The sequence below is a fragment of the Zonotrichia albicollis genome, chromosome 6, assembly GCF_047830755.1.
Source record: "Zonotrichia albicollis isolate bZonAlb1 chromosome 6, bZonAlb1.hap1, whole genome shotgun sequence".
NCBI lineage: Eukaryota > Metazoa > Chordata > Aves > Passeriformes > Passerellidae > Zonotrichia > Zonotrichia albicollis.
The window spans coordinates 5,561,410-5,573,520 of NC_133824.1; the positions used below are offsets into that span (position 1 = coordinate 5,561,410).

The following is a 12,111-nucleotide window of genomic DNA, read 5'->3' on the forward strand; positions in this document are numbered from 1 at the left end:
CATGTTAAAATGTCACAGACTAACAGAGATTAACTTACCTCCATCTTGTGAGTTCATGATGTTCAGAGCAAACAGCATTGCATTGGAGAACGTGGTGGCCTCTTCTTTGCTTGCAAAATTCAAGCCGTAGACCTGTCGTGCGTCGCGCCATTGATGAAAGGTAGGAGTTGCTTGATTGTACTTCAGTCCTTTCACAATGGAGTAATTAATCACTACCTGGGATTTGAAACAGGAGTAAGGATTAACAATAGCTCAAAAACACACCCAACCCTTGTGTGAAGGTTGCCTAAATGGGGAGAGGCAGCTCCTAGGGCAGCTCCTACATGGCTGCACAGTAAGGCAGTGTTTGTTTCAGTGACAGAAAATTCACATCTGGGGGTGAGATTTACAACAGTTCAGTTCAGCCTCGGGGACTTGCAAGCCAGTTTTGCAAAATCTATTACCTGCTCCTGCTTTTTACAGCACCTCCACAGGGTGCAGCTGTGCAGATGCTGCAAACAGCTGTCAGGAACCAGGGCCAGCAGCTGTTTCCATGTTTTGGAGGATGGTCATGTACAATTGTTAGAAAAAGAGCCAGACAGAGCTCTTGGCACTAGCCTTGCCCTATAGCACATAAACGTTTCACTCATTGCACCAGTTTTGCTTTCCTCTTCCCATGTGTCTGATCACCACCAGCTTCTTGTTCTTAGTTTTTTTCTTTAGAATCAGGCAAGCAGAAACCCAGACAACCATTCCTCTCCCACCTTCTCCCCTGTTGTATGTGTGGTGTTTTCCAGGTAAGGGGAGACTGCAGGAGAAGACTGTTTTTTTTTTTAATTTAATCTACTAAATACAATGCCCTGTTTATCCTTGGGCAGGGCACTGGGACACCCAGCTGCACAGTACAGCTGGGATCCAGACAGAAACCTCCACTGCTGAAGTGTAAGCTGTGCTAGCTAAGGGTGGGGAGGCAGGAATGTCCACTGCACCACTGTACCACTTTGTACATAGAATTTATGTTAGAGGTGGACCCCACATACCAGAAAACATACCTTTTTTTTTTTTTTTTTTTTTTTTTTTTTTTTTTTTTTTTTTTTACAGTCTGACCAGACTTTTGGAAAGTTTTCTGTTAACACTATGATTCCAGCTAAAAAGCTTCAGTGTGTGTAATCAGTCCAACAATATTTTTGGTAGATGACTGACAATTCTTAATTGTACGGGCAGACTTTAAAAACTAATTTCAAAGATTAACAACCCCTAGCTCTGAGTTTTGAATTTTCACTGGATTGCCAGTTTAAACTGGCAGAGAAACATTAGATGAGCACCTAACAAGGAACAAATTGTTTCACCCACATTAGTATTTTTGAAGGATAACAGTGTCTCATTGATACAGTTAACAGATGTCTTGTAACTTTACTATATTAAAATACAAAAAATTTGGAAACCAACAAAGAAGCCATTAGACCCCAAGATAATTACAGATATACTCTTATTTCTAGGACGCATTTCTTACAGAGTGAGCATTAGAGAGTGATGTAGAAGATAGTCTCTGAATCCTTGGTCTAGCTTTAGGCACAAATGTGATGGTCCAGCTGTTGCACCCAAACCAGTATCATTACTAAGGCTCCATGAAAAAGCAGTGAGAAGCAATCAGACCTACACTGGGTTTTTTTGGACACATTTAATTGAGAAATTGAGAACCTGTGAGCCAAAGGAAGATGCAGCCCTCCACTGGGTGTGTGGGCTCCCAAGAATTAGTCCCCTGGAATTGGGAACTGCATCCCAACGTAATGGGGAGACACCCACACCAACCAGAATGAAGTGGAAGCTGGTCACAGCAGAGGCAATGAACTTCCTCTTGTACCTGACAGCTTGGAAAGCCATTTCTCCTTGAAAAGTGAGAACATCACCCCATTTGTCTACTGAACAATGGGAGAACCTGTACCAATATTGCTCACACTCAGAGTCTCTTGAGATCAAGTAGACTCATGCCTGGATTTCTAGACCAACATTTTTAACATGGACCAATTTTTAAGTCTTCTAACCATTTTTGAGTAGCCTTCCAAGCAAGGGAAGCTTAGGTAGTATCTTTGAGGAAAAGTTTAGAAGGATTGTGAGCTTCTACCAGGCTTTCAAAGTGAGTCTCTCACCTACTAACAGAAACCTCTGTTTCAAAGGATGTCCCTATCAAAGCCCAAAGAGCACCAGAGGGTACAGTGCAGCTGTATAATGGAAGGCAGAAATTGTAAAGACCTATGCCAAAAATTGCTTCATGGAAGTCAGGTAAACTTCAAAACCTGCTTCCAATGAACTCCAAGGATCTGCATTGTTCTGAGGGTTAGATCTCTTTAATTGAATAAAGACAGAATGTGAATGCTGACCTTCAGTAATCATCAGGATGCCCACACATGTAATATCGTGTCTTCAAACTCAAATCAGAGTTTACTGAGAAATGAATCACTGGGAAATGAAACTTAAAATAGCCAGACTTTCATTTTTATCTCCTTTGACTTGTGTTTATAGAAAATGAAAAAAAAGAGGAGGGGATCTCCTGCTGTTGTTAAGAATGAGTGCACAAAGGTGTCTTGTACAGATGGTGTGGAGACTCTACAAGGCACATGATCATAACGAAGTGCTTCAGAGCAGTAATTAAAATAAAGAAGGTCTCCCTGTTTGAAGCATAGTGGTTTTTTGCAGGTGCTTCTAAGGGATCCTTGCTCTAAAGCTTCATATGTCAGTGAGAGAGCACATCTGCCAGGCAGAGCAGACCAAGAGTTCATCTTTTAATCTTCAGTTGCTGTCTACAATAGGTGAACTAGAGGAGCTTTCACTGGAAGTCTTGAAGAAATAAATCATGTGTTTGTCCATAGCATACAGTTCTTCCTGTAACTCTTCCCTTAGAATTTGACATAAAAGCTGAAACATGACATTTTATATGCCACTTTTTTTTCCTTTTCAACCGTCTTTTAGTATTTTATACCTCGAAACAGTGTAGTCTTACTCTTATATCTTGCTGATATAAATGCCTATGTTGTTTTGAAGCCTGTTAAATTCTGTATTTCAATGATCTTATGTGGCAAGGAGTTTCACAGACCAGTCATGCATATCATTATGTTGGCATGTTCAAATATTCCCATCACTGTAATGTTTAAAACAAAAAGATTTGCTTCACTTCTACCTAGTGCTCTCCTTCACCCTTTCACCTCAGTTTCAGGTGTAGGCTCCCTGGAAGCAACAGGGAATTTTAGAATCTGTAAAAAAGCTCAAAAGCAAGAAGAATTTCCTTTTGATTGTGGAGCTGTGACCTGTCAGTAGTGATGGTGGTGGCTGAATGGGGCTGGAGGGGACAGAGTGGGCCTCAGGCCAACACCTGAGGTGTAATACACAGCCAGGATCATGGGAAGGGTTCCCACACAAGCCTCACTGCCAATACTCCTGCTTATGGAACCAGGACAGGACAAATGCTTGTTTCTGCAGAGCATGAAATAGTTCAGCAGCTTGGGCCCTGCCATGCTGCCAGCACTCAGGCTCATCTCTCAGGGAGCTGCCATGACTGCTAAAACAGCAAGGATATAAAAACTGCTACAGCTGAGGCCAGATTCTTTACTTCTCTAGGCAGGCCCAAACCTGATGAAGTTCTAATAAGTTACAACAGTGATTAATTGGTCCTTTCTTTTCAAATGCTGTGGTTAGCTAATATCACAAGAATCCTGTCCCTCTTTCAGTTTTGGCTTGGGTTCACATGTAAATGTCTCACTTTGCCCAAGGCCCTGAATTCACTTCTCAGCCACATGAGCACACCAGCCCCTCAGGAGATGTGATTCACTTTTGAGTTGCACCCTCCTCCCTGCCTGTTTGTTCAGCTCGTGCCTTTGGGTGATGAGATCATGCTGATCTGACATCACTTGATGTAAAGTCCTAATTTTAAACCTTCTCTTGATCAGGACTCTGGAATGGGGAGCTACTGCTTGTTACCTTTGTGAACTTGGAGTTCACACGTGTCACCTTTACAACAGGCCAGGTAACAACAACAGCTGGCAAGTTGCAACATGGGTGTAAAAGACATGATTGCCACTGCTGACTTCAACAATCACAGAAACATAGAATTGCTTAGGTTGGAAAAGACCTCACTGAACATCAAGTCCAAAATGAAGGCCTCAAGGAAACATCAAACTCATGACGTTGAGTGATTGCAACACTGATCTTCCCTTAGCTTCAAACCAGTTCTGGCCCCTGTGGCGACTTCAAAGCTTCAGGACAGCACCTGGGGGTTTCTGAAGGCTCCTGCTCAGGCCAGCACGAGCCTGTGCAAGGCTGCACCTTGTGCAGAGCAGGGAGGGAGCTCAGGTACCGCTGCTCTGTAACCCAGCACCGCCACCACACGCGGTGAGCACCTCCCAGACACACACACGGAAGGAGCTGTGGCCACAGAATGATGCTCTACCAATTACACTCATCTGTGGTGAACTCTACAGACACTGTCAGTTAGAGAGAGAGATAAGGTGATGAGGAGATAAGGTAACTAGAACATGAATGCAGCATCATAAGCTACAGCACATGCACCAAAAAAGGAATGGAAAAGAGAAAGACAGCTAGACAGAGACAAGACAAGGAGTCTACAGAAGAGGATATGTGGAAAATGAAAAAGAGGATGAAAATTAAAGAGAGATATTATTAGATGTGTAATATAAACCAACAAAATTAAAAGGGACATAAAGTCAGGCAGGGATGAAGCCACAATTACTCCAGCCTGTGCCTTGACAAACAGTACGTAAGAAATGTATAAATTGTTCTTCCATGGTATTATTGTATTACATATCTTAAACTAGCTTCTCAACTCTTCAAAAATCTGTGTACCTTCATCAGCTTCATCATATGCCAAATCACATTTTAGCTGAAGATTGGTCCTTTTCAGAAAGCTATGTCTTTTCTGGCAAACCAACAGCTTCACTAAAGCCTCAATTTCAGTGAGATTTAACAGAACCTGAGAGCAAGCATGAAATGGCTTGAACAGAGAATTATTTTAACTGAAATTCATTTCTATTCTCTTTAAATGCAAATACTTAGCAAGCCTAGCAAGCTTATGATTCCATGTGAGACTCATATAAAATATATTGAATTCTGAATCTTGAGACTTTCAGAGTGATCCTTTCAATACTAGTATGTTGTCTTGATTTTATTGATAATACTGGATTTTTTATAATCATATTTAAAGGGAACACTTTGTTTAAGGGCAGTTTTAGGTGACTAAAGTAAGCAACTATACTTTCTGTTTATTTAAAAGAGGATTTTTAATCTTTAAACTCTAGAGAAATATATTCTTCTACCTGTTTCCTTCTGAACTGAGATGATTTTTAGATAGCATGCAGCATCTTCATAAGTTGGAACATTTGCAAGCAAATAAAAGACTATAGTTAACACAAAGCATGTTCAAAAAGCAGCTTAAGGTTTGACTTTTTATTATGTCCTACTCTTTAAGTTGCATATTCTGATTAAGACAGATCTCTGGTACTTAGTCTCCCTTACATACATACATATTGAATTTATGACTTCTGCTTCTTTTACACCAGCTATTCAGTTCCCTCTTAGATTGCAGTCACATGAAAATCATTGACATTCACCAGCTGGCTATGTAAAATAAAGAACTAGCATGGCCTAGGACAGAGCAGTACTGGCCTTCATAACTGACTAAGAAAACAGTGTATTTCATTTAGTTTTGAAAATATTTTCTATTTCTGAATGGAACTGCTTTCATATAATGGCTTTGTTCTACAGAAAAAAATAAAAGCGGTCGCAAAACTTTTGGTGGATATTTCAAAAGTGCACTGCAAGTAGCTGAAAACCAGTGTGCTCAAAACCCACCTATTTTTGTTCTGCTTTTTCTTTTTCAGAATGATTACTCTGCATAGGCATGGTGTAGCAAAGTCACTGTCACCTCCAGTAAGCAACCTGAGTAACCTTTCCAGCTGGCCCAAGCACCTTTACAGCTGTCAGCTGAGGATCATCAGCATTCCCACAAGCAGATCAATCCATTTAACAGCTGAGAGGTGGTGGTGCCCTGGCTCCTGCCCTCTGGGTTGGCCTGACCTGGCTCAGCTTGGCTGGATTTGCCCTGCCCCTGCCAATGTCACAGCAGCAGCAGTGCTTGCCTCACCTTCCCTGGGGGCAAATTCCCACTTTTTCCTGATCCCTGTGCCATGCAGAAGGCCCAAGGGGAGCACAAGAGGTGGGCAGGCTGGGCTGCACTGCCAACCTCATGCCAGCACTTTGGGGGGATCCCTAAACTCTCAAGTTCCTGCTCTAAAATGCAGGTGCTGCACCACTACTCCACTTGGGTAAACTTTTGTTTGCGGTCCAATGGTGACACTCTGGTGGCACGTGCTGCCCAGCACAGCTCAAACCAGGCTGCTGGAGCCATGCTGTGGCAGCCCTGGGCTGAGCATCGTGCTCTGGTGGCCAACAGGGGTCTGATCCCAGTTCTGATAATCTAAATCCCATATTATTCCTTTAATACCCAAGAAGGTCTTGCAAAATTAGTCCGCTGTAAATCAGATCACAGTGTGCACCTAGGATTGTAAAGTGCATTACAAGGAACTAATTGCTTATCACAGCAATGTAACAACCACTCTTTGTGGGACAGCAGTGCAGAACAATTGATTTTTATTTCTATTTTTAATATAGCACTAAGAATAAGTAAAAGTAATTTGGGAGGAGTTGAGAGCAAAACCTGCAGAGGGAATAAAAGTAATTTCTAAATAAAAAGTTGGGGGTGGGAAGAAGTAACATTTAAATCTCTTTGACATCTTCCAAACATTTTTTTTTCAAATAAGCAGTAACAATTTATGATATATTGTGTGTGCAAAATATTATACAAAACCTGAATCGCTGGAGTATAAACAGACTAGTAGACACCTTGCAGGGAGCAGGAAATGTTGCATTAAGTATAGAACTGAGCTTACCAAATGAGATCAAAGGTTAATTTACAGGAAACTTGATATAGTTACTCACTTGTTGATCCTGCAGTTTAACTCCAACTACCCTGAAGGTATTTGTGGCCGTGTTGTGGTAGATGTTGATTCTGCTGAATCCCTGCTGGCCAGGTTTGATTGGCACCCATTTCTTACTGGTATCGTCATAGACCATAACTGAAGCTCGGGCTTGGCAAATACTCTGTTCACTGGGGAGAAAAACAAAAAAATCAGGAATGAAAAGAGTGAATTTGCTGCTTATTGCTTATTACTTAAACCTTCTAGAGGAAAAAAGCCAACAGAAACTATCAGTACTGCTTTCAACATATGTTTTATAAGAGATCGGCTAATCCTTCGAATGCACTCTGTTAAATTAAAGCTGACACGTTATGTGTTCACAGACTTTTAAAACCTCCTGTATGCTGCTGTTTTGAACCAATAATCTATTTTATATAAAACATTAAGCCCTGAGAAATAACCTGCATCACATAAACATTATGAAAACTGTCCAACAGCAAGAATGCTCTATTTATTTTATGTATCTATTGGCAAGCGAAGCCTTTTACATTTGTATGAAAACCTAGCAATATTTTACAGCTTGCTGACAAAACAAACGTGACACCCACAGCTGAGTTATACATTTCAAACTGGAAGCAAGCAGACCTTGGAGCAAAAGCCATGTTAGGTAAACTGAAGAAATCAATTAAGTTAATCCAGCTGACGCCTAATTCCCAGACCTGCTGACGCACTTGGAAGTCCCAGAATACCCGGAGCAAAACACACAGGAACTCTTTTCTCCTTCATCCTCATAGCAAGGAAAGTGGGGAAGGGGAATCCACAAACCTGGATGCATGCCAGCATTAAAGTATATAGCCACTGTTTTGTATAGTGTAAATAAGTATTTTTCTCCTTTACAGTCACTGAAATTCCTCAGTACATTAGCTCTTGTTTGTTAGTCATATCCTGAGTAATATACATCTAGAGAATCATAATAAAACACACCCTTCAAGGGCAATAAATGCCACTGGCAAATGCTGCGACATGTCAATACAGGTCAGATTTTCAGTTCCACTCTCCTGAACTCCCAGCCAGTTTTCTTATACCAGAGGGAATACAAGTTACAGAAAAAATTAATCCTGCAAATTTCGGAGCTTTGAGGTCTTTAAATATAACAGGGATTTTCAACAAGCAAATAGTGCACCTTATGCATTTATGATGCAGTTACTGCATCTACATGAAACTGTTGAGATCTATGTCCTGCAAAAACTTTAGGTTCATGACTGTCCTGTTAACTTTAGACCTATACATAGGTATATACATACCTCCCTTCCTCAGCCCAGGCCATATTGAATAATTTTCGACAATGCAACAGCAAGTGGTTAATCCGCTTTGCACACAAATCCTCCTCCTCCCTCTTGGTTTGGGTTTGCCTCCCTAGCACACACACACACACACGCACACACACACACACACACAGAGGAGAAGCTCCTGGGTGATGCCAAACCAATCAGCACAGGTTGCTGCACTGCCACTGTGCCAAATTACACCACTCGTAAATTTTACCAACTGCTGCACACCCAAACCTGCCTGACCCCATCACTGCCATCATTTTAATGAAAGGGAGCACATTACTTCAAGTATTAAGAGGATCTGGGTTGATTACAGCAGCAATTTTCAATCTTTTCTGACCTGTGGGTTTCAAAAAGATTTCCAAGGCAGATGTATCCCCATGGTACACTAAAGCCTACTGACTCTGGCTTGTTTTGTCAATCACTTTGCACAGCCTCCAGGTAGCCCACAGGCCTCCTCCTGGCTGTGAGCAAAAGCCTGGAAAGTCCTCACAGCATTTATAGAGGGAGCAATGATGCCAGCAGACATCTCTATAAAGAACAAGGTACGAAAATTCAGAATAAATTGTATTTTTGTTACCTTTCATAGAAACAGCTAAATTCTGTTACCAGAGCAATATATACAGATCAGAAGGCCAAAACATGATTTTATTTATATTGTTCAGAATTCATAAAATCCAGCTTATCCACCAGTTGCTATTGCTTTGTGAGATACCTGGAGAACAGCTGCACCTTTGCTGATGTACTTACCCAGCAAACACCTCTCCCCACTGTTTTTTAAGGTAAGCTAATATCTTGTGGCAGCTCCTCCATATCTGACACAAGCAGCTGAGGGATTTGAGCTCCTTCCAGCCTGCCTAATCCTCCAGCTGCTGCAGGAGCTGCAGCCTGGCAGCAGTGGCAGCACTGCCTGCATCCTCCAGACCTGCCTTTGCTAGAAGGGGCCTTGTGCCACCTCCAGCTCCAGAGTGAGGGGATCATCAGCTGCCAGGGCACAGCAATGCCCTGCCCAGGAGCCAGGGTCTCCAGGAAAATGTTGTTCCTGGGAGAGTCACACTCAGCCAGTGTGACACCACGTCCTTCTCCTCAAGCCTTGCCAAGCACTACAAATCCTGCTCTACACTGAAGTAAGCAAGAGCACATCACTGTCTTCATCAGAACAATACTGTCTCCATTTCAGATGAATTTGGGAATCCACAAGCTGCTGCTAAATTAGTCAAAATTCATTAAATTATCCTTACTTCCAACAGACACTACACCTAACCATCCAGACATGGGTGCCTTAACATGGCATTGCTCACTGTGCCATTCCCAGACCGCAGCAGATACAGCAACTTTGCCTCCAGGCTTTGCTGCCACCAAAATCAGCAGCAAAGGAGCTGCTGCTGCCCCGTGGCTGAAACACAGACCTCAGGAGCAGGGTTTGATGCACGACAGCCAATTGTTCCTGTGACATGAAGCAACAGCACGCCAAGCTCCATCGCTGCTCTCCTGCAGTCAATGGAAGTTTTTCATCATTCATTTAAATGGAAACAGGATTGAGCCTGTTATCTGGCCTCCAGTGAAATAACAGAAAGGAACATAAAACAGCACACCAGGGGAATCCTTTCCTGCAAAGCACTTCATCAATCTTTCAGCATCCAAAATGCCTCCAGGGACCCATTGCTAGCTTGCTGTCTCCCCCTAAATGGAGTGAGACAACTCCAAGAGTTTAGTAACTCTTTATCCTGAAGACTTTCTACTCTTCCTATGCATAAAGGGCACAACTGTCCCACTGCTGCTTTAAGAGGCTTCTCTAAAAACAGCAAGAAAATATTCCCTTTATAAACCTCACTGAGAATCTCTGTATTACTCTCTGTACATTATTTTAAACACAAATCAAGCACCAGGGATTTCATGAAGATCTAGCAAAATTTTTGGTTATTTTTAGGACCATACATCACTGATGTCAGCTACATGTGACAGGTAATAAATGTGCTTAGTGACACAATTCTGAGTAGCCACATTCCTTCTCCATGGTAAGAGTTTGTTATATATTAGTATTTACATGTAAAATTATGTTTGCACACTTCTAGAACTTGCTTTATCTTCCTAATACACAAAAGTTATTGAAAATTTGTCATTTGCTGGAGGTCCATCAAATTTCAAAAACATAAAATATCAGGAATTCTCCTACTGGTATTTTATTTTACATTAACACTCAGTCAGACATCCACCTGAGTTCCCACCATAGGTAATTGTGTATAAAAATATATAAAAATTGAATCATAGAGAGGTCTTAATTACAAAATTGTTCAGGTTTGTGCACAACATCTGCTTCAATTTGCAACACTTTACTATGAGGCAGATTAAAGTAATCTTATTTAAATGTGGAGAGGAGGGGGTTCTTCCTAGGGACCCCAAATCCTAATATTCACCCCTGTTTATTCTGAAAGCATCACATCTGTGGGAAGGCAAACCTCTGCACTAGTACCATTTGTTTGCCTGAAGTTACCTGACGTTAAAAAAAGTCTGCTTAGTTTTGTTCACAGGTGATATCTAAAATCGAGTGCTCATAGTTGAGATTTGTAGAATATTGTTTCAATACTACAAAACTGTAAATTAAGAAAAAAAGTAGTTTGCAGATAATACTGTTTGTTTCCTTCTGCGTGATACATTTTGACCCACTCTCATCCATCTCTTGTGTGTAAGATTAATCTTAAAAAATCAGCAGATTGATTAAATTGGAGTGAACCATTCTCGAAAGGGTCAGCATTGACCTTTCTTGCCCAGCACTTTGAGACAGTGCTGCAGGGAAGGTGCCTTTGTCCTGGAATAACACTCCTGTCCTCTTCCATCTGTTCAGAACCTGAAAATGCAGTCCTTTCTTCCTGGCTTCTAGTAAGCATAAGATTACCAAGATCTATAGCCAAAAAAGAGCCACAAATGGAATAGATAACACCAGGATTCTTGGGAAAATACCTGTATTTTTTGTGAATTGTCACATGACAAGCAGTGGCTTGGCACTACCTGGCCCAGTGGGTAATCCAAATATACAAGCAAACAGCTCAGGCTGGAACCACAAAGGACCGGTCCCAGAGAATAAACAGGAAAAAGAGAGCAAAGCATAATGTTTGGAGAAGAGTCTGGCTCTGAAGGGTCTCTAAGGCTTCTCCCTCTCGTTCCAGACCGAGTGGCCAAGCTGCACTGTGCTCCTTCACTGACCTGTTTTCTCTACTTACCCTGTTATCCTCTTAGGAGTAAAACTTTTGCAGAGCTTGGTACTGAGTGCCTGAGCCCCCTCTGAGGAGCAGCCCGCGCAGAGCCTGCATGGCACAGGGTTATCCCAGCCCTAGCCTGGAGCCCTATCCAGCCCCAAACCACCAGAGCTCACACCTCCAGGGCAGTGGGAGAGTGTTCAAATGCTTTCTCCTGGAGCCAGGACAGGGTCACACAGCTTTTGGGGGGTCACTAAATCACGCTCACAAAAGGAGTAACAAATATCCATGACCAGCTAACACTGGGATGAAACACCTAATTCTGTGGGCGTTGTGTCAGGTGCCAGGTGGACCTGGACACTTCCACTATACTTATCTACAGACACAGCTGTGTCCTTAGGACAGACACTCTCCTAGCAAAAGCTTTTTCCCTCTGAAAGTCCCTTGATAGAAATCAAGATCTCATGCTTTGAACCAATTACAGATCTACCTTGTATCAAGCTGCTCATGATTCTTTGACCTTTAAAGATGCTCTTTTCTTGTATTCATAGAAAACGCAAGTAGCTATTTATATAAGCATTTACCTCATTCTTAATTTCCAGCCCCCATATGTCCCCC

General features: G+C 42.0%; 1 protein-coding gene across 5 annotated transcripts in view; it reads right to left on the reverse strand.

The window, feature by feature from the left end:
* EVL (Enah/Vasp-like) overlaps window positions 1-12,111 on the reverse strand; it is a 147,284-nt gene that overhangs the window by 62,934 nt on the left and 72,239 nt on the right. For all 5 annotated transcript variants that reach the window (XM_005483209.4, XM_005483210.4, XM_005483207.4 and 2 more), the window contains exons 2-3: window positions 6,988-7,156; window positions 39-216 (exon numbers count right to left, since the gene is read on the reverse strand). In XM_005483209.4, coding sequence (XP_005483266.1) covers window positions 39-216; window positions 6,988-7,156 — 347 coding nt within the window. The remainder of the gene's footprint in view (window positions 1-38; window positions 217-6,987; window positions 7,157-12,111) is intronic.